Source organism: Cherax quadricarinatus, chromosome 73 (genome assembly GCF_038502225.1).
Source record: "Cherax quadricarinatus isolate ZL_2023a chromosome 73, ASM3850222v1, whole genome shotgun sequence".
Taxonomy (NCBI): domain Eukaryota; kingdom Metazoa; phylum Arthropoda; class Malacostraca; order Decapoda; family Parastacidae; genus Cherax; species Cherax quadricarinatus.
In genome coordinates, this window is record NC_091364.1 from 4,052,422 (window position 1) to 4,075,068 (window position 22,647).

Sequence of the window (22,647 nt, forward strand, 5' to 3'; positions counted from 1 at the left end):
GGTTGTGTAATTGATGGGTTTCTAGATGGGTGGTGATCTTGCTTCTTAGGACCCTTTCAAAGATTTTTATGATATGGGATGTTAGTGCTATTGGTCTGTAGTTCTTTGCTGTTGCTTTACTGCCCCCTTTGTGGAGTGGGGCTATGTCTGTTGTTTTTAGTAACTGTGGGACGACCCCCGTGTCCATGCTCCCTCTCCATAGGATGGAAAAGGCTCGTGATAGGGGCTTCTTGCAGTTCTTGATGAACACGGAGTTCCATGAGTCTGGCCCTGGGGCAGAGTGCATGGGCATGCCATTTATCGCCTGTTCGAAGTCATTTGGCGTCAGGATAACATTGGATAGGCTTGTGTTAATCAAATTTTGTGGCTCTCTCATAAAAAATTCATTTTGATATTCGACTCTCAGTCTGGTTAGCGGCTTGCTAAAAACTGAGTCACATTGGGACTTGAGTAGTTCACTCATTTCCTTGCTGTCATCTGTGTAGGACCCATCTTGTTTAAGTAGGGGCCCAATACTGGACGTTGTTCTCGACTTTGATTTGGCGTAGGAGAAGAAATACTTTGGGTTTCTTTCGATTTCATTTATGGCTTTTAGTTCTTCCCGCGATTCCTGACTCCTATAAGATTCCTTTAGCTTAAGTTCGATGCTTGCTATTTCTCTGACCAGTGTCTCCCTACGCATTTCAGATATATTGACCTCTTTTAGCGGCTCTGTTATTCTTTTCCGTCGCCTGTAAAGGGAGCGCCTGTCTCTTTCTATTTTACATCTACTCCTCCTTTTTCTTAGAGGAATAAGCCTTGTGCATACATCGAGTGCCACCAAGTTAATCTGTTCTAGGCATAAGTTGGGGTCTGTGTTGCTTAGTATATCTTCCCAGCTTATATCGGTTAGGATTTGGTTTACTTTGTCCCACTTTATGTTTTTGTTATTGAAGTTGAATTTGGTGAATGCTCCCTCGTGACTATTGTCATTATGTCGGTCTGGGGCTCCACGCATACATGTCTGAACCTCAATTATGTTGTGATCTGAGTATATTGTTTTTGATATGGTGACATTTCTTATCAGATCATCATTGTTAGTGTATTCTCCAGTCTAGTAGGCTCTATTATTTGCTGGTTTAAATTGAATTTTGTGCAGAGATTTAAAAGCTCGTGTGAGTGTGAGTTTTCATCAGAGCTGCCTCCTGGTGTTATTACTGCAACAATATTATTTGCTATATTCCTCCATTTTAGGTGCCTTAAGTTGAAATCCCCCAGGAGCAAGATGTTGGGTGCAGGAGCTGGAAGATTTTCCAGACAGTGGTCAATTTTTAACAGCTGTTCCTGGAATTGCTGGGATGTTGCATCCGGAGGCTTGTAGACTACCACAATGACTAGGTTTTGGTTCTCGACCTTTACTGCTAAAACTTCCACTACATCATTTGAGGCATTCAGCAGTTCTGTGCAAACAAGTGACTCTGCAATGTACAGGCCAACCCCCCCCCCCTTTTGCCTGTTCGCTCTGTCACATCTGTATAGGTTGTAATCTGGGATCCATATTTCGTTGTCCAAGTGATCCTTTATGTGGGTCTCAGTGAAAGCCGCGAACATTGCCTTTGCCTCTGCAAGCAGTCCACGGATGAAAGGTATTTTGTTGTTTGTTGCTGGCTTTAGACCCTGTATATTTGCAAAGAAGGTCATCGGACTGGTGGTATTGTTGGTACTGGGAGGGTTTTTTTTTTCCGGCTTTAGTATCTGTATCTGCTGGTTTGGAGTGGAGGCCATCGACTGTGGTTCCACTCCAGGAATGACTGGATTTGGTGTACGATTTCTGCCATTTCCTGTATTATTACTACTACTACACTGCTGCTGCTGCTGCTGCTGCTGCTGCTGCTGCTGCTGCTGCTGCTGCTGCTGCTGCTGCTGCTGCTGCTGCTGCTGCTGCTGCTGCTGCTGCTGCTGCTGCTGCTGCTGCTGCTGCTGCTGCTGCTGCTGCTGCTGCTGCTGCTGCTGCTGCTGCTGCTGCTGCTGCTGCTGCTGCTGCTGCTGCTGCTGCTGCTGCTGCTGCTGCTGCTGCTGCTGCTGCTGCTGCTGCTGCTGCTGCTGCTGCTGCTGCTGCTGCTGCTGCTGCTGCTGCTGCTGCTGCTGCTGCTGCTGCTGCTGCTGCTGCTGCTGCTGCTGCTGCTGCTGCTGCTGCTGCTGCTGCTGCTGCTGCTGCTGCTGCTGCTGCTGCTGCTGCTGCTGCTGCTGCTGCTGCTGCTGCTGCTGCTGCTGCTGCTGCTGCTGCTGCTGCTGCTGCTGCTGCTGCTGCTGCTGCTGCTGCTGCTGCTGCTGCTGCTGCTGCTGCTGCTGCTGCTGCTGCTGCTGCTGCTGCTGCTGCTGCTGCTGCTGCTGCTGCTGCTGCTGCTGCTGCTGCTGCTGCTGCTGCTGCTGCTGCTGCTGCTGCTGCTGCTGCTGCTGCTGCTGCTGCTGCTGCTGCTGCTGCTGCTGCTGCTGCTGCTGCTGCTGCTGCTGCTGCTGCTGCTGCTGCTGCTGCTGCTGCTGCTGCTGCTGCTGCTGCTGCTGCTGCTGCTGCTGCTGCTGCTGCTGCTGCTGCTGCTGCTGCTGCTGCTGCTGCTGCTGCTGCTGCTGCTGCTGCTGCTGCTGCTGCTGCTGCTGCTGCTGCTGCTGCTGCTGCTGCTGCTGCTGCTGCTGCTGCTGCTAATAATAATAATAATAATAATAATAATAACAGTAATAATAAACCAAGGAACGGGTGGGTTTTGAACCTATGGCGAGTGAGTCTGGGAGAACAGTTCAAGGTCTACATGCCACATAATAGCTCTTCCACCTGAGAAAATTACAATGTAAAACAAAACCTCACTTACATCAGTGTAAAAAATCCAGGGGAAAAAAACATTAATGACGTCATTGATGACATAAAGAGTTCTCCCGCTGTTGCTCAGGAAAGTTTATCCTCCATGGTGGCCAAGAGTGCTCAGCACAAAGTGTTAAAAATGTCGATTTTATTAACTAGGTCGAGTATTGTGAGGGTGAGTCATGTCTTGCTCCGGGATAAGGTGTTCAACACGCCATTATTGACGTGATTGTCACAGTGTTTCACTGTAATGGCGGGTTGTAAAATGGCAGAAGGTCATGGTAGTGGAGGTAGCTCTTATATATATCTTTTACTGTATTGTAAATATATTTTACTGTATTGTGAATATATTTTACTGTAGTGTGAATATATTTACTGTATTGTAAATATATTTTAATGTATTGTAAATATATTTTACTGTAGTGTGAATATATTTACTGTATTGTAAATATATTTTAATGTATTGTAAATTATATTTAATGTATTGTAAATATATTTTACTGTATTGTAAATATATTTTACTGTATTGTAAATATATTTTACTGTATTGTAAATATATTTTACTGTATTGTAAATATATTTTACTGTATTGTAAATATATTTTACCGTATTGTAAATATATTTTACTGTATTGTGAATATATTTTACTGTATTGTAAATATATTTTACTGTATTGTAAATATATTTTACTGTATTGTAAATATATTTTACTGTATTGTGAATATATTTTACTGTATTGTGAATATATTTTACTGTATTGTGAATATATTTTACTGTATTGTAAATATATTTTACTGTATTGTGAATATATTTTACTGTATTGTAAATATATTTTACTCTAGTGTAAATATATTTTACTGCATTGTGAATATATTTTATTATATTGTTTCCTTCGTGAGAGAGTGAGAGGTTTTTTGATGCTTGTGAAGGGCTTTTGAGCCGAGGAATAGGCGCTGTTATTCTCTTCAATTAATAAGCAAATTTATTTAGGTTCAAGTACACATAAATAGTTACATAAATTATAATACATAACATATATGTAAATTACCCAGGATAACCCAAAAAAGGTCAAAGTGACTTATTTCCATTAGGGTCCTTGTAATATATTACTCTTTAAATCTTAAAATTGGATTAGCACTTCTTTTTAATTATAATAAGTTAAATCTTAAAAGTTAAAACAAATAAGCAACTTAACTATGTGAAAAGCAGTTACAATAAAAGGATATATATACCAGGGATAAGATAAACTGAATTATTTACATTAACATTAAAGAGAGGATCAGATGACAGTAATAGGTATATGTATGTTAGCTATACAAGAAATTAATCTCCTCCCTTTCAAATAGTTAAGTTAATTAGCTGTTTTAACTGTTAAGGTATAAATAATAAGCTATTACAAGGACCCCGATGGAAATAAATCACTTTGATTTTTTGGGGGTTATTTTAGGTAATCTACACATAGGCTGCTATGCATGATAATTTGTAATAATGTTGATAAAATTACCAACAATATGTAAAGTAAAAGGACACAAGTGCAACTAATGTGATATTTTATTGTGGCAACATTTCGCTCTCCAGGACCTTAACGGCTTGACAAAGCTCCTGGAGAGCGAAATGTTGCCACAGTAAAATGTCACATTAGTTGCACTTGTGTCCTTTTACTTTACATGATAAATTGTATGACCGTATTTATGTGTACCTGCACCTAAATAAACTTACCTACAGCAGTCAACTAACACCCAGTTACCTCCTTTACTGCAACTCATGGCCTGGTGGCTAGAACTCTTACTTTACACGGTGAGGGTCTGAGTTTGATTTCCAGTGAAGGGGTAGAAACATTGGGCATGTTTCCTTACACTGGTTGTCTGTGTTCCCCATCAGTAAAATGGGTACCTGAGTGTTAGTCGGCTGGTATGGGTCACATCCTGGGACAAAACTAACCTAATTTTCCCGAAATGCTCTGTATAACAAGCGGCTTTCTATATAGTAGTATGTCATTGATGTCAGCTAGGCCTGTATACCTTGTACATGTACTTGTACAAATGAAGATATTGTTATGTTATATTACTGCTAAGTGAACAGGAGCAACAGGTATACTGAGGCATGTTCAACTTCTACACCCTCAACAGGCTCAAACTCAGGTCTCTAGCTTGATCCAAAATTGCTACTGTTAAGTTACGAACCTCTGTGCTAACATATTTTTCCCAAACTGCAGAGTGGTCAAACCATATCAGCCTGTTGGTCACGGTTCTGCCACAGTAAGGCTGGTTTGGATGCGGAATGGGCCGAGTTGGCAAAGAAACAGCTTAAAGGGACTGACCCTGCGAAGCGGCTGATGTGGAAGACCCCAGAGGGCATCACGCTCAAACCTCTCTACACAATCAAGGATGTTGAAAAGTTTGTGAACATGCTCTTTTCTTATTATCCTAGGTATCTTTTTCTTCCATAAACCCAAATCTATTTTCAGCTAAAGCAAATAGCTGTTTAAAAATACACACAATAAAGTACAGTGGACCCCCGGTTAACAATATTTTTTCATTCCAGAAGTATGTTCAGGTGCCAGTACTGACCGAATTTGTTCCCATAAGGAATACTGTGAAGTAGATTAGTCTATTTCAGACCCCCAAACATACACGTACAAACGCACTTACATAAATACACTTACATAATTGGTTGCATTGGGAGGTGATCGTTAAGCGGGGGTCCACTGTACAGTAGACTCTCACTTAATACAGTAATTAATTTCCGGGAAACTGTTTTACATGAAGTCTCTGATATGTGAAGTGAAGTAACATTTGCGAAAAATAATACATACTTGCTTCCTGAGACCTTCAAAATAGGCATAAAAGATTACTTAGATCAGTTTTTCTTAAATTAAATTCTGATTGTTGGCGATTGTAAGTTTTGACATGCATGGAGAGAGTTGGTGTGGTCCAACTGTGCCGAGGTGGTTGGTTTTAGTTGTAGGCTTTAGGTGGATGGTTGTGGTTCTTGACCTTTGGTGGATAACTGCAGTTGTCTAGATGATTTTAACAGAATTTTCAGTAATGGATGGGTGTTCTGGAGTTGACAAGTGTTCTGTTCTGCATCTCTGTGCTGTTTTACCCTGCATTTCTTTATAAAACTGAAGATAAGGCATAATATGCTCCAAAGCACAGTTTACTGCACTGCTTCTAGTTGTTATGGTCTTTTTTTGTTTTCTTTTGTTTTTAGGGTAAAAGTCATTTTCCTGTATATTCTTAAAACACCTCACCTGGCACTGTCCTAGGTAAATTCACAATTTTCTATACCTAACTGTCTGTTGAGGGAAAAGATCTGTGCAGTTGTTCACCACGCTAGGTCAGAGTCTTCCTCAGCTTCATTTGGTGTTGTAATAAAGATGTCATATTTTGTGGAAAAAGCTCAACCTTAACATTTGAATCAAGAGACTGCAAGATTTTGAGGATGGCTATGGGAATTATCTAGGGTCAGGAAACCTTGAAGGAGAGTTTCTTTTGGTACAGGTACATATTGACTAAAGGAATGTAATAATGCTTGAACCACTAGACAATCAGGGCCTGTCATCGTGCTGTCTTTTTCATCTGTCAGATAACAGACAAAGTAGTCTTGCCTTTGCCATTTAAAGTATGGGGATTCTGTGAATGATGAACTACCATAGAAAAGTGCAGGCACTGCCCCTCCCACCTTCAGGACTAGAGTCTGGCTAACCAGTATCCCTGAATCCCTTCATAAAGGCACCTGCTCACACTCCAGCAGCACACCCATTAAAAACCATTTTTTCCCCATTTTCTACTATTTTTTTTTTAACAAACTGGCCATATCCCACTGAGGCAGGGTGACCTAAAAAGAAAAACAAAAGTTTTACTTTTAAAATTTAGCAATTTATAAAGGATGTGTTACTAGCTCCTTACTCCCTACAGGTATTATTATTATTATAGTAAGAAGTGCAAACCCCATATGGGTTAAACAGCACTTGAGTGTGTAGCAGAGGTCCATGATTTTAATGCTTGAGCATAATAACTGTAGCACTAACAAAACTAGGAAGAAAAAACTGAAGACATTCATAAACTATTAGATAATGCACAATTTGTTGAGTAAATCAGTTAATGAGACCATTCTCTAATAATATGCTTTTTTTCTGTAGTCTTCTGCAAGAATTACCCGGCAAGTTTCCCTACACTCGGGGTCCATATCCAACCATGTATGCCAACCGCCCCTGGACCATTCGACAATATGCAGGCTTCAGTACTGTGGAAGAGAGTAACAAATTTTATCGAGAAAACATTAAGGCTGGACAGCAAGGTTTATCTGTTGCCTTTGACCTAGCCACTCATCGAGGGTATGTTTTATATTTAAGGAGAAGGAGTGAGAGCATTCATGCACACCATATATGTTCACAAACAAATGGCTCTCTTGTTTTACCATTGGAATAATGTTTACCTGTTATGATTAAGAATTAATGCACCCATTATCCTTGGAAGACTGCCATCCACTGGAAAATGACTATGTAGAGTACTGTGTTAGCTTTTATTTTTCTTTTACTGAGTGTAAATCACCATAATTGTCAAATTTTGTAGTACATTCTGTATAAGTATAAACAGCACAACATATGTAAAAAAATGTTTATCAAAATTCATCTTGATTACAATTACTATACACATTGTATGGAATACTGTACAACAATCTGAAACCTATGGAATACCAAGAGATTTCTAAAATACAGTACAGTACTGTATATTAATTTTTTTTTACTTCTTTTACAGGTATGACTCTGACAATGCCAGAGTTCATGGGGATGTTGGTATGGCAGGAGTTGCCATAGATTCTGTAGAGGACATGAAAACCTTGTTCAGTGGTATTCCTTTAGACAAGATGTCGGTGTCAATGACCATGAATGGTGCTGTTATCCCAACCATGGCAATGTTTATTGTGGCTGCAGAAGAACAGGTAAGATTTACTTGTTTAGATAAGAATATGCAGTAATCTCATGTGGGTTTCTCATGTACAGGTGTCCCTCCACATTCGCGAGTTCTACTTTTGCGAGCTTCGAACATTCGCGAATGCCCAGCCGCCCAGTCATATTTATACTTCTCGCCACGTCCCTGCTACCCTCCCACTTACCCCCTCAACTGGCAGCCAGTCCACCACTCAGTCAGTCATTGTCCAGTTACTCTTCACGTTGGTCTGTGTTGTTTGTGTTGGTTTTGGTCCTCAGGAAAAGGCTAACAAAGCCGTGAGGAAGAGAGTTAGCAAGGCTAGTTGGTGGTGAAGGGTTCGAGGACATGTAGGAGAGTGAAGTGAGGTGCATGTTGAAGAACATGCACTGGGCCTGAATGATGAAGAGTTGTTGGAGATTGTGCTGGCAGAGAATGAAGATGAAGAGGAGAGTGTTGCTGAGGCCAATCAACCTCAAGCCCTCACCCTTGAAAAACTAGGCAAGCGATCAGAATGACAGCACAGCTCAAAAAAATTTTTTACGACATAGACCCATTGATGTTGAGGGCTTTGAAGGTGATGATTGATAGCAGCATAATTCCCTACAAAACTCAGTTTGTAGATATGAAGAGGAAATGGTCTCAGTTGCCCATCACAATGTTCTTTACAAGGAAGCCTGCCACTACTCCTGTTGCTAACTCTGACTCTAGCGATGTCGACGATCCACCGCCTATTGTCGACAATGACGCTGGCAGTGAAGAGTTAGAAGCCACACACTAGACTCGTCATGGCATGCAGTTACACTCCATATAATCACCTTCATTAAACTGTCATCAGTAACTGCATGGCTGTCATCACCATCATCATCATCATTGTCATTATCATCACAAATCATCAGAGTTCGTTTGCCTAACTTTGAGTGGTGAGTGTTTTGTTTGTTCATTATTTGTTATTAAACCATAACATGTATGTATATACAATACATGTATGTATTTTACGATGTTTTCATGTGTTTTATGATTGTTCATAGTTCAATAGGTTAAGGAAGCAGCTTTGTTATGCTAAGTAAATGCTATTACATGTATTATATTTCCCTACAATATTGGTGCACCAAGCATTTGCAAATTTTCAACATTCGCGAGGTTCTTGATCCCACAACTCTCGCGAATGTGGAGGGCCACCTATACAAAATGTATCCATAATGGTCTTAGGTTGTAGCTTGATAAATCCTCATTGTTTGAGAGTGTGTATTTTTTTGAGAGATATAATATGCTTTTAGGTACATACTCAACACATTGTGATATTTCTGATATTTTATCCTTGTCTATGTACTGTACTGTGCTATTTTTTCTTTGTCCTTGTGCCATTTAGTGTTATTGTCCCATCCTGAATGTCACATTCTCAAGCTTCTACAAAAATAAAAAATCCGATTATTTTAACACTTGGAACATCTCCCACCATTTTAATTAAGTTTAAAATATACATGTATTTACCTCTAATTATTGAACAGTAAGAGTACGTATATGCAACATACAGAATTATCTTCTGTAAAAAAAATGAAATTATTTGTTGCTGCACCATCTGGTTTTTCACATGCAAATATTCCAGCAAAGTACTGTACCAAGAATTTAGTTTGCCTGTTTCATAATTGTTACAGGGTGTGAAGCAAGAGCTGTTGTCAGGCACAATTCAAAATGATATCCTGAAGGAATTCATGGTGCGCAACACATACATATACCCACCAGCACCGTCTATGAGGATTATTGGAGATATCTTCAGCTATACTGCACAGGTTTGTGGCTACAAGTTAAACTTTTTGTAGATCATGGTAATGAATATGATATTGTGTATATGGACTTCAGTAAGGCTTTTGATAGAGTTCCACATCAGAGGCTTTTGAGGAAACTTAAGGCACATGGAATAGGAGGAGAAATTTTTTCCTGGGTAGAGGCATGGCTGACAAATAGGCAGCAGAGAATTTGCATAAATGGGGAGAAATCAGAATGGGGGCACGTCACAAGCGGTGTTCCACAGGGGTCAGTGTTGGGCCCAATGTTGTTCACAATTTACATAAATGACATAGATGAGGGAATAAATAGCAACATAAGCAAATTTGCTGATGACACCAAAATAGGCCATTCAATTCATTCTAATGAGGACACTAGAGCACTCCAGGATGATTTGAATAGACTGATGCAATGGTTGGAGAAGTGGCAAATGCAGTTTAATATAGGCAAATGCAAAGTTCTAAATGTTGGACAAGAAAATAACCATGCCACATATAAACTAAATAATGTAGATCTTAATACTACTGATTGCGAAAATGATTTAGGAGTTCTGGTTAGCAGTAACCTAAAACCAAGACAGCAGTGCATTAGTGTTTGCAATAAAGCTAACAGAATCCTTGGCTTCATATACAGAAGTATAAATAATAGAAGTCCTCAGATTGTTCTTCAACTCTATATGTATATCCTTGGTTAGGCCTCATTTAGATTATGCTGCACAGTTCTGGTCACCGTATTACAGAATAGATGTAAATGCTGGAAAGTGTACAGAGGAGGATGACAAAGTTGATCCCATGTATCAGAAATCTTCCCTATGAGGATAGACTGAGGGCCCTGAATCTGCACTCTCTCGAAAGGCGTAGAATTAGGGGGGATATGATTGAGGTGTATAAATGGAAAACGGGAATAAATCAAAGGGATGTAAATAGTGTGCTGAAAATTTCCGGCCAAGACAGGACTCTCAGCAATGGTTTCAAGTTCAAAAAGTTCAGATTCAGGAAGGATATAGGAAAGCACTGGTTTGGTAATAGAGTTGTGGATGAGTGGAACAAACTCCCGAGTACAGTTATAGAGGCTAAAACGTTGTGTAGTTTTGAAAATAGGTTAGATAAATACATGAGTGGGTATGAGTTGGACCTGACTAGCTTGTGCTAATAGATCGGATGCCATGCTCCTTCCTTAAGTGGAAGTGACCTGACTAGGTGGGTCATTGGGCTAATCTGGGGGGCAGACACAGACCTGCTTCACATGGGTCAGTAGGCCTGCTGCAGTGTTCCTTCTTTCTTATGTTCTTATGTTTAAACAATTATTTTTTTTAACACATCAGCCGTCTCCCACAGATTTAGGGTGACCCCCCCCCCCTAAAAAAAAAAAAAAATTAATTTGCTTCAAAAATTTATTTCAGCACATGCCTAAGTTCAACAGCATCAGCATCAGTGGTTACCACATGCAGGAGGCTGGTGCTAATGCTGTGCTGGAGATGGCTTTTACTCTAGCTGACGGCCTGGAGTACTGCCGCACTGGTCTTTCGGCAGGACTCAACATTGACCAGTTTGCCCCTCGCCTTTCTTTCTTCTGGGGTGTTGGCATGAATTTTTACATGGTAAGCTGAGTTATTGTCTGGAACTTGAATGAGTGATGATTCTAATAGCAGATTTTTTTGCTGAATAACAATATAAATTTGCTGTGAGAATGATCACTCAGTTAAGCTTCAGACATCCTTTGATCAATATGCAAAATATATAAACTTACTGCTGTGCATACAGTGACCAGTGCTTAAAATGAAAATACATTATAGACCCTTATCTAAAAGTAGTCACTACGTTGTGCGTATTGTGCTTTTTTAAATATTAAATTGGATTTCCCAAGGAAATTCCTGTTTGAAAACTTAATTGATTTTGATTCGAAGTTACATTATTTAAAATCAGTTCTAATCATTGGAAAGGGGAAAATGTATCTGCTAATAATTCTGGCATTTTGTAGGAAATTGCCAAGATGAGAGCCGCTCGTCGCCTGTGGGCTCGCCTCATTGAGAGCAAATTTTCCCCCAAGAGCAACAAATCTACTATGTTGAGAACTCACAGTCAGACTTCGGGATGGTCTCTCACTGAACAGGTAGAGTACACTGTATATGCTATAATTTTTTTTTTCAACAAGTCAGCTGTCTCCCACCGAGGCAGGGTGACCCAAAAAGAAAGAAAATCCTACGTAAGCCATGCGTGTCGTATGAGGCGACTAAAATGCCGGGAGCAATGGGCTAGTAACCCCTTCTCCTGTAGACATTTACTAAAAAAGAGAAGAAGAAAAACTTTATAAAACTGGGATGCTTGAATGTGCGTGGATGTAGTGCGGATGACAAGAAACAGATGACAAGAAGTTGGATGTCCTGGCCCTAAGCGAAACAAAGCTGAAGGGGGTAGGGGAGTTTCGGTGGGGGGAAATAAAAGGGATTAAATCTGGAGTATCTGAGAGAGTTAGAGCAAAGGAAGGGGTAGCAGTAATGTTGAAGGATCAGTTATGGAAGGAGAAAAGAGAATATGAATGTGTAAATTCAAGAATTATGTGGATTAAAGTAAAGGTAGGATGCGTGTATGCACCTGAAGAAGAGAGGAATGTAGAGGAGAGAGAGAGATATGTATAGGAGCCTTTGAACCAAGTGAGAGAGTAATTGTGGTAGGGGATCTGAATGGGAGTGATTATGTCGGAGGATCTCACCTTCAAGGACCATAACATTGTATCAATCGCATCTGCTAGAAAAATGACAGGATGGATAATGAGAACCTTCAAAACTAGGGAGGCCAAGCCCATGATGACACTCTTCAGGTCACTTGTTCTATCTAGGCTGGAATATTGCTGCACTCTAACAGCACCTTTCAAGGCAGGTGAAATTGCTGACCTAGAAAATGTACAGAGAACTTTCACGGCGCGCATAACAGAGATAAAACACTTCAATTACTGGGAGCGCTTGAGGTTTCTAAACCTGTATTCCCTGGAACGCAGGAGGGAGAGATACATGATTATATACACCTGGAAAATCCTAGAGGGACTAGTACCGAACTTGCACACGAAAATCACTCACTACGAAAGCAAAAGACTTGGCAGACGATGCACCATCCCCCCAATGAAAAGCAGGGGTGTCACTAGCACGTTAAGAGACCATACAATAAGTGTCAGGGGCCCGAGACTGTTCAACTGCCTCCCAGCACACATAAGGGGGATTACCAACAGACCCCTGGCAGTCTTCAAGCTGGCACTGGACAAGCACCTAAAGTCAGTTCCTGATCAGCCGGGCTGTGGCTCGTACGTTGGTTTGCGTGCAGCCAGCAGCAACAGCCTGGTTGATCAGGCGCTGATCCACCAGGAGGCCTGGTCACAGACCGGGCCGCGGGGGCGTTGACCCCCGAAACTCTCTCCAGGTAAACTCCAGGTAAAGTAGGAGAAACTTTTAGAGAGGGTGTGGTAGGTAAGTTTGGGGTGCCAGGTGTAAATGATAATGGGAGCCCTTTGATTGAAATTTGTATAGAAAGGGGTTTAGTTATAGGTAATACATATTTTAAGAAAAAGAGGATAAATATGTATACAAGATATGATGTAGGGCGAAATGACAGTAGTTTGTTGGATTATGTATTGGTAGATAAAAGACTGTTGAGTAGACTTCAGGATGTACATGTTTATAGAGGGGCCACAGATATGTCAAATCACTTTCTAGTTGTAGCTACACTGAGAGTAAAAGGAAGATGGGATACAAGGAGAATAGAAGCATCAGGGAAGAGAGAGGTGAAGGTTTATAAACTAAAAGAGGAGGCAGTTAGGGTAAGATATAAACAGCTATTGGAGGATAGATGGGCTAATGAGAGCATAGGCAATGGGGTCGAAGAGGTATGGGGTAGGTTTAAAAATGTAGTGTTAGAGTGTTCAGCAGAAGTTTGTGGTTACAGGAAAGTGATTGCGGGAGGGAAGAGGAGCGATTGGTGGAATGATAATGTAAAGAGAGTAGTAAGGGAGAAAAAGTTAGCATATGAGAAGTTTTTACAAAGTAGAAGTGATGTAAGGAGGGAAGAGTATATGGAGAAAAAGAGAGAGGTTAAGAGAGTGGTGAAGCAATGTAAAAAGAGAGCAAATGAGAGAGTGGGTGAGATGTTATCAACAAATTTTGTTGAAAATAAGAAAAAGTTTTGGAGTGAGATTAACAAGTTAAGGAAGCCTAGAGAACAAATGGATTTGTCAGTTAAAAATAGGAGAGGAGAGTTATTAAATGGAGAGTAAGAGGTATTGGGAAGATGGAGGGAATATTTTGAGGAATTGTTAAATGTTGATGAAGATAGGGAAGCTGTGATTTCGTGTATAGGGCAAGGAGGAATAACATCTTGTAGGAGTGAGGAAGAGCCAGTTGTGAGTGTGGGGGAAGTTTGTGAGGCAGTAGGTAAAATGAAAGGGGGTAAGGCAGCTGGGACTGATGGGATAAAGATAGAAATGTTAAAAGTAGGTGGGGATATAGTTTTGGAGTGGTTGGTGCAATTATTTAATAAATGCATGGAAGAGGGTAAGGTACCTAGGGATTGGCAGAGAGCATGCATAGTTCCTTTGTATAAAGGCAAAGGGGACAAAAGAGAGTGCAAAAATTATAGGGGGGTAAGTCTGTTGAGTATATCTGGTAAAATGTATGGTAGAGTTATTATTGAAAGAATTAAGAGTAAGATGGAGAATAGGATAGCAGATGAACAAGGAGGCTTTAGGAAAGGTAGGGGGTGTGTGGACCAGGTGTTTACAGTGAAACGTATAAGTGAACAGTATTTAGATAAGGCTAAAGAGGTCTTTGTGGCATTTATGGATTTGGGAAAGGCGTATGACAGGGTGGATAGGGGGGCAATGTGGCAGATGTTGCAGGTGTGTGGTGTAGGAGGTAGGTTACTGAAAGCAGTGAAGAGTTTTTACGAGGATAGTGAGGCTCAAGTTAGAGTATGTAGGAAAGAGGGAAATTATTTCCCAGTAAAAGTAGGCCTTAGACAAGGATGTGTGATGTCACCGTGGTTGTTTAATACAGTGGACCCCCGCATAACGATTACCTCCGAATGCGACCAATTATGTAAGTGTATTTATGTAAGTGCGTTTGTACGTGTATGTTTGGGGGTCTGAAATGGACTAATCTACTTCACAATATTTCTTATGGGAACAAATTCGGTCAGTACTGGCACCTGAACATACTTCTGGAGTGAAAAAATATCGTTAACCGGGGGTCCACTGTATATTTATAGATGGGGTTGTAAGAGAAGTAAATGCGAGGGTCTTGGCAAGAGGCATGGAGTTAAAAGATAAAGAATCAAACATAAAGTGGGAGTTGCCACAGTTGCTCTTTGCTGATGACACTGTGCTCTTGGGAGATTCTGAAGAGAAGTTGCAGAGATTGGTGGATGAATTTGGTAGGGTGTGCAAAAGAAGAAGATTAAAAGTGAATACAGGAAAGAGTAAGGTTATGAGGATAACAAAAAGATTAGGTGATGAAAGATTTGATATCAGATTGGAGGGAGAGAGTATGGAGGAGGTGAATGTATTCAGATATTTGGGAGTTGACGTGTCAGCGGATGGTTCTATGAAAAATGAGGTGAATCATAGAATTGATGAGGGGAAAAGGGTGAGTGGTGCACTTAGGAGTCTGTGGAGACAGAGAACTTTGTCCTTGGAGGCAAAGAGGGGAATGTATGAGAGTATAGTTTTACCAACGCTCTTATATGGGTGTGAAGCATGGGTGATGAATGTTGCAGCGAGGAGAAGGCTGGAGGCAGTGGAGATGTCATGTCTGAGGGCAATGTGTGGTGTGAATATAGTGCAGAGAATTCGTAGTTTGGAAGTTAGGAGGAGGTGCGGGATTACCAAAACTGTTGTCCAGAGGGCTGAGGAAGGGTTGTTAAGGTGGTTCGGACATGTAGAGAGAATGGAGCGAAACAGAGTGACTTCAAGAGTGTATCAGTCTGTAGTGGAAGGAAGGCGGGGTAGGGGTCGACCTAGGAAAGGTTGGAGGGAGGGGGTAAAGGAGGTTTTGTGTGCGAGGGGCTTGGACTTCCAGCAGGCATGCGTGAGCGTGTTTGATAGGAGTGAATGGAGACAAATGGTTTTTAATACTTGACGTGCTTTTGGAGTGTGAGCAAAGTAACATTTATGAAGGGGTTCAGGGAAACCGGCAGGCCGGACTTGAGTCCTGGAGATGGGAAGTACAGTGCCTGCACTCTGAAGGAGGGGTGTTAATGTTGCAGTTTAAAAACTGTAGTGTAAAGCACCCTTCTGGCAAGACAGTGATGGAGTGAATGATGGTGAAAGTTCTTCTTTTTTGGGCCACCCTGCCTTGGTGGGAATCGGCCAGTGTGATAATAAAAAATAAATAAATCAACAGTTTCACCTCACTTACACATAATCACTGTTTTTGCAGAGGTGCCCAGAAACAACAGTTTAGAAGCATATACTTATAAAGATACGCAACATATCACTATAATTATTTTATAGTATTTTAAACCTCTACTTTCTGTGAAAGGCAAATTTGAAGTATAGAGGGTTCAAACTCATAGAGGTCCTCTGCAAGATATGTACATTCAGAAATGGTTTTCATACTAGTTCTGCAAGGTTTTCCACTTCCTCATCTTCATTGTATGCTTGGTTTGAATGTTCTTTTTTTATTTGTTATATGCCTGTGACTAATTTCTAGAGTTTTCCTATTCCTGCAGGCTGGCCATGGGCCAGACTTGTCCAGTACATACCTGGTCAACCAGGTTGCTGCTGTTGGTGGCCTGCTGGCCCAAATATCCATTACAACTCAGTTGATTTATAGAATAGATATTCTGTAACGTTTCATTTTAAAAGACAGTCATGAAATGTGAATATAATTTTGGCTTGTAAGTGTTAGTATATGTGGTTGTATTTTTTGTCAAAAATGCTGAATGATCCCATAGGTCAAAGTGCTTCTTAAATCCACACATTACCTTCTATCTTTAATACAATACTGTTGTTATATTAAGCAATTAATGTGTTCACTTATTGCAGGATCCATACAATAATATCATCCGTACCACAGTTGAAGCGATGGCTGCTGTTTTTGGTGGTACTCAATCCCTTCATACAAACTCATTTGATGAAGCACTTGGTTTACCCACCAAATTTTCTGCACGCATTGCTCGCAACACACAAATTATCTTGCAAGAAGAGACTGGAATTCCAAAGGTCAGTTTACAATGACTATTAATTTTGAATCTTTGAGATTTCTGCTTATTGTTTAAGTTAGAATAACTTTGGCTGTTTGGAGTGACATCTAAACTGTCATATCTTGGCACCTCTGCCCAGATATGACAGTTTAGATGGTGAAAGTGAATGATGGTGGAAGTGTTGAATGATGGTGAAAGTGTTTCTTTCTTTTTGGGGTCATGCTTCAGTGGGAGATGGCCAATGTGTTAAAAAAAAAAATGCTCTGTTTAACAGTACAGCTAAACATCAAAACTTTGGAATCTGATACTTCAGAGAATTGTAAAGTTCATTTTGGTACTTGGAAAATGATACACAAGCTGTGGTCACTTAGTTTGGAGTCTGATACTTTGATAAAGTTCAGCCATCAGCTGAACTGCTGACTTGATATGATTATGCTTGAAGCTTGTATTTTGGAAATTTTTCCTGAACCTTAATCTTATACACTGCCAGTATTTAGAGAAGTGTTGTGATTTCGAAATTTTTCTATCTATGCATCTTGCTAATAGTTTTACCATGGCTGTTAATATATATTTGAATACAGTATTAGTATTGATTATCACTTTTTTATTATTTTTAACATTCTGGCCATCTCCCACCAAGGCAGAATGACCCGAAAAAGAAGAAAACTATAAAGTATATCTTCTTTTTATGTTTAGTAATTTACTTGAGAGAAGGGTTAATAGCCCCTTGCTCCTGGCATTTTAGTCACCTCTTATGACATGCATGGCTTATGGACGAAAAATTCTTGATTATCAGTTTAGTTTATTATAATAGGCATGATTATTGTCATGCCCTAGCAAAGATTCCATATTTTTCAGATAATTGACCCATGGGCTGGCTCGTATGCTATGGAGGCTTTAACAAATGAAGTGTACACAGCAGGAAAGGCTATTATTGATGAAGTAGAAGATATGGGTGGTATGGCAAAAGCTGTAGCATCTGGTGAGTTTATTGTGGCATCAGTTTTCTTTGTTCCGCATGATAATTATCAATTGGTTTTTATTTTTATTCTAGGAGGTATCTCTTAAATTGCTTTTGTCAAGAGTAAACAAACTGCAATGTTAAAAGTAAATAGTACACAGATAACCTGCACATAGGAGAAAGAAACTTTTGATGACATTTTGGTCCGACACGGATCATTAACTAGTCACAGTGTGTGTGTGATGTCATCATAAAATTTCTCCTATGTGTGGGTTATTTGTGTATGGTTCCAGTCATGATATTGTGCCCTTTTATTCTTCCTAGAGGAAATAGGCTATTTTTTTGTGAGGTAATCACATACAATCATTTAAGGACAGGGAATACTATGGTTATTAGTATAAAAACATGGGGCATCCTTGATTCATTCTTACTTATGGTACAGTTTTATTCATTACAGGAGGGCCTTACTTTACAGCACTTTGCTTTATGGTGTTTTGCTAATACAGCAGTTTTCAGTTATACCCATTCTTCATTTATTCCTACAATAAATATATTCATCAGTCACTATAATCTAAGGATGAAAATATTTTAAAGCCTAGCTCTGTTACTCACTTAATATGATATGATAGTGTATAATCGTGTTATCAGGCTTTTTATATGCATTTGAAAGTTAAAGAAGGCTATGTTATGTTTCACTTTACAGTGATTTTGTTTTACAGCAATAACCCAATAACCTAACCTGCTGTATAAACGGGGCCCGGAACCTAACCTGCTGTATAAACGGGGCCCGGAACCTAACCTGCTGTTAAAAAAATGTTTTGAAGCCACTTGGCGGAGGTTATTTTGGGTTTCGTTGTCATATAAGTGACTTATAATAAAATTCATTTAAATCATAAAGCTGATAGATTTCTAAAGATATTTTGTATCTTTTTTTAGGGTGGGCAAAGTTGAAGATTGAAGAATGTGCTGCTAAAAAACAAGCTATGATTGACAGTGGGAAAGGTAAGATTTTTTTTTAAAGGTTAATTTTTTCATTATTTTGAACTCTTTGGCTGTTTCCAGGGCAACTTAAATAAGAAAACTCAAGTCGTTATCATGTCATCACTTGATAATTTTAGTAGACAGACATTACAGTCTGTTGATGATTCACTTTAATTAAACACATTCACCCTGCTTTCAGAGTGCAGCCACTGTATGTGCTTCCCAACCTTCAAAACTCCAGTTAATCAGTTTCATAGATTTTTTTCATATATGCTCTTTTTTTTTTTTTATGGCTTGACATGCTGTTGGAATGAGAACAGAAATAACGTTTATGAACGAATTCATGAAAACCTTTTAGGCAGCTTTGAATCCTGGAGGTGAGAAGTACAATGTCTGCACTCTGAAGATGTGAGGATGTTGCAGTTTGGAGGGTCATTTGAACTGTGATGTCAGCTCACTTCTAACAAGATAGAAATTAAATGAATGATGGTGATTAATAATAATAATAATTATTTATTTATTTTATTAACACATCGGCACCGATTCCCACCAAAGCAGGAAGGCCCAAAAAAGAAAAACTTTCATCATCATTCACTCCATCACTGTCTTGCCAGAGGGGTGCTTTACACTACAGTTATAAAACTGCAACAGTAACACCCCTCCTTCAGAGTGCAGATGCTGTAATTCCCATCTACAAGTACATGTACATTGAATACATGCCTAGCTGACATCAATGATATACTGCTATATAGACAGCCCCTTGTTATACAGAGCATTTTGGGCAAATTAGGTCATTTTTGTCCCTGGGATGCAATCCACACCAGTAGACTAACACCTAGGTAACTATTTTACTGCTGGACTGAGTTTACTCTTTATTGGGTCTCCCTACCTCATTGGGAGATGACCGGTGTGTTAGAAAAAATTAAATTCTATGAGCCACTTGCATTCACTCATTCTCATTATCACACTGGCATGTACCTGTTGAAGGTTCAGAACTGTAATAATTACCAACACTGTTTCCCACCCACCTTCTAGCCCTTCATTGGAAACTCTCTACATGTTCTTCCATCCTTCTACGGTTTATATATTGTCTTTATCAACCAATCTTGTTCCATTCAGGATAACTGGCAGTGTTGAGTATGTCACTTGGCCTAAGAGCCACCTGCTATCTGGAATAATATTCTACAATGACAATCTTGCAGTGTCTATTACCTTTCATTATATTTACTGTAAAATCATGCTCTTTGATTTAATCATTTTTTGAAAAGCTCATTAGGAATCTTTGTCTAATATAATAATTATAATTTTTCAGAAATTATTGTTGGTGTCAATAAATACAAGCTGGAAAAAGAAGAGACAGTTGATGTACTTATGATTGACAATAATGAGGTTCGAAGCACCCAGGTGGAGAAATTAAGAAAGGTTTGTATTTTAGGGCTACAAACACCTTAAAACATTTAAAACTTAGAGGTACAGAATGCTTATTGGCTTGAGGGTCAGATACTTATTATACAATATATACAAATGTAAATAATAATCAGTCATATTTTTAGATTTCATTAGATAAAATTTTTATATAAGCTGTAAATCCAAATTGTTAAATTTTCTTCTTGTAGATAAGGGCTTCTCGAGATACTTCAAGAGTTGAAGAAGCTTTGGCAGTGCTGGAGGCAGCAGCACGAGGGGAGGGTAACTTGCTGGCCGCTGCAGTGGAGGCTGCTCGAGCACGTGCTTCTCTGGGAGAAATCTCCAAAGCCATGGAAAATGTATGTCAGATCAGATCTAATGAATTATTAATGATGAACATTTCTCTTAGGCAGTAAGAGTATCATAGTGCTGTATGCTTAGGTAGATTACATGGAAACCTTAGAATGAAATATGGAGGAGAAAGCACAGTGTTAAGACAGTTAATTATGATTGGCTCTGCTGACCTTTTTTAATAATTCTAAAGAACAAAAAGGCACAATACTGTGACTGGAACAGAACACAAATAACCTGCACATAAGAGAGAGATAAGATAAGATAAGATAAGATTTCGTTCGGATTTTTAACCCCGGAGGGTTAGGCACCCAGGATAACCCAAGAAAGTCAGTGCGTCATCGAGGACTGTCTAACTTATTTCCATTGGGGTCCTTAATCTTGTCCCCCAGGATGCGACCCCCACCAGTCGACTAACACCCAGGTACCTATTTGCTGCTAGGTGAACAGGACAACAGGTGTAAGGAAACGTGTCGAAATGTTTCCACCCGCCGGGAATCGAACCCGGGCCCTCCGTGTGTGAAGCGGGAGCTTTAGCCACCAGGCCACCGGGCCACAGTCATTTCGGTCCAGTTTGAATCATTTACAAGTCACACTAACACATGCAGGTGAGGAAGCCATTATACATGTATACAGCCTCTCCTTGCTTAGTGACATACTCGTTCACCGATGACTTGGACTTACGATGGGCTCTCTGACCAGTATGCATGCCTTGTTAAGTGAGGCGAAGCTGTATAGGAGAGAGGGACAGAGATGTCTAAGTACATAGTTGTTGGCATTGTTAGTATTAATGAAGTTTTTGGTTTTACATACCCAGTTTCCCACACTGTTAGGAGTGATCCAAAGAATGAAACACATTCCTCATCACTTTTTCAGTATCTGTCTGCCAGAAAGTACACTAACATCACAATTTAATCTCCATAAACATTTATGATTCCAGTAGGTAAATAACAAAAAGGCACAATACCATGACTGGAACAATACAGAAATTACCCACACATAGGAGAGAGGAGCTTACAATGATATTTCAGTCCAACTTGGACCATTTACAAAGTGAGTGTGACTTTGTAAATGGTCCAAGTCGTACCAAAACATCGTCATAAGCTCCTCTCTCCTATGTGTGGGTTATCTGTGTATTGCAGAAGGTTACTTTAAATGCATTTGTTGCATCTCATTACCGGTAACAAAGATGAAAATATATACAGTTTTGAATGCGAGGTCTCGGGTAATAACCAAAGACTTCTGTAACTTCTGGGATAGAGAACTATTCTAGTGAGATTTCTATGTTCAGTTGGAAGTTTATTAACCCAGAGTTTTTATCAATAATTATTTATGTTTGTATTTTAAGGTTGTTGGAAGGGTTCCATACTTCTAATGAATAGTGTAGGGTCATATTGGCAGTTAATGGTCTGTTCTCAGCCTCTGAAGACTGAGCACAAGATAAAGTGCATGATAAATTTCTGTTATAGTACCATCCAGCTCGGGGACAACAGCTATACTAGGAAAAAAGAGGAGTATTATTGGTGCACATTTTTATGCCTTGTGGGATCTAATTAACTATAGAATGCACTTAGTTTCTTTCTTCCTTTTTCTCGTTCTTTTTCTTTCCCTCTCTCTCTCTCTCATTACAACCCTAAAGTGCTACATATCTTGCTTTCCACTTCACATCTGGTTACTCTGCAAGAGTAGCTCATTACTAGTTAATAATAATTATGAGGAAACCCCCAACTTGTAGGGGGTCATACAGTGCACCAAGGGAATGAAAGATAAACAGGTTTCTTTCAGGAAAAGGGAGGGCATTTCTATTTCTTGGGATCAAGAACTTTAAAAGACCTGTTCTTGATAGCATTATTTGCAATTTAATGCAGTTCCAAACACTCCCCGCATGCTAGTCTCATTTCTTATATTTACTGTATTGTAATACCCTAAGAGATTTTCAAAATTGGATGAAAACTCTATTTATTTAATAAGGATGCCAAAATTTGGCTGTTGGCCATAGTCTGTAATGATTTCTCTAAGGAAAGGAAACCCCCTTTTTCTGATGAGTGGTTATCTAGAGAAGTTCTTTGATTTCCAGGTATTTGGTCGGCATGTTGCCTCGGACAGGTTGGTGTCGGGTGCGTACAAAACAGAATTCGGTGATCAACACGAGCTTGAAGCAGTGACAGCCAAGGTAAAAATATCTTGTATCTCACTGTATTG

At 39.8% G+C, this 22,647-nt stretch overlaps 1 protein-coding gene across 3 annotated transcripts in view; it reads left to right on the forward strand.

Moving 5' to 3' along the window:
* The first annotated feature begins 2,906 nt into the window (after nucleotides 1-2,906).
* The window catches only part of LOC128701137 (methylmalonyl-CoA mutase, mitochondrial), a 54,159-nt gene continuing 34,418 nt past the window's right edge, over nucleotides 2,907-22,647 (forward strand). For 2 of the 3 annotated variants that reach the window (XM_053794729.2, XM_053794731.2), the window contains exons 1-13: nucleotides 2,907-3,011; nucleotides 5,052-5,233; nucleotides 6,981-7,175; nucleotides 7,600-7,783; nucleotides 9,429-9,563; nucleotides 10,961-11,158; nucleotides 11,539-11,670; nucleotides 16,588-16,764; nucleotides 17,604-17,727; nucleotides 18,643-18,708; nucleotides 20,000-20,109; nucleotides 20,304-20,453; nucleotides 22,523-22,618. In XM_053794729.2, coding sequence (XP_053650704.1) covers nucleotides 2,940-3,011; nucleotides 5,052-5,233; nucleotides 6,981-7,175; nucleotides 7,600-7,783; nucleotides 9,429-9,563; nucleotides 10,961-11,158; nucleotides 11,539-11,670; nucleotides 16,588-16,764; nucleotides 17,604-17,727; nucleotides 18,643-18,708; nucleotides 20,000-20,109; nucleotides 20,304-20,453; nucleotides 22,523-22,618 — 1,821 coding nt within the window. In that variant the 5' untranslated portion in view covers nucleotides 2,907-2,939. The other variant, XM_053794730.2, reaches the window with a different exon arrangement.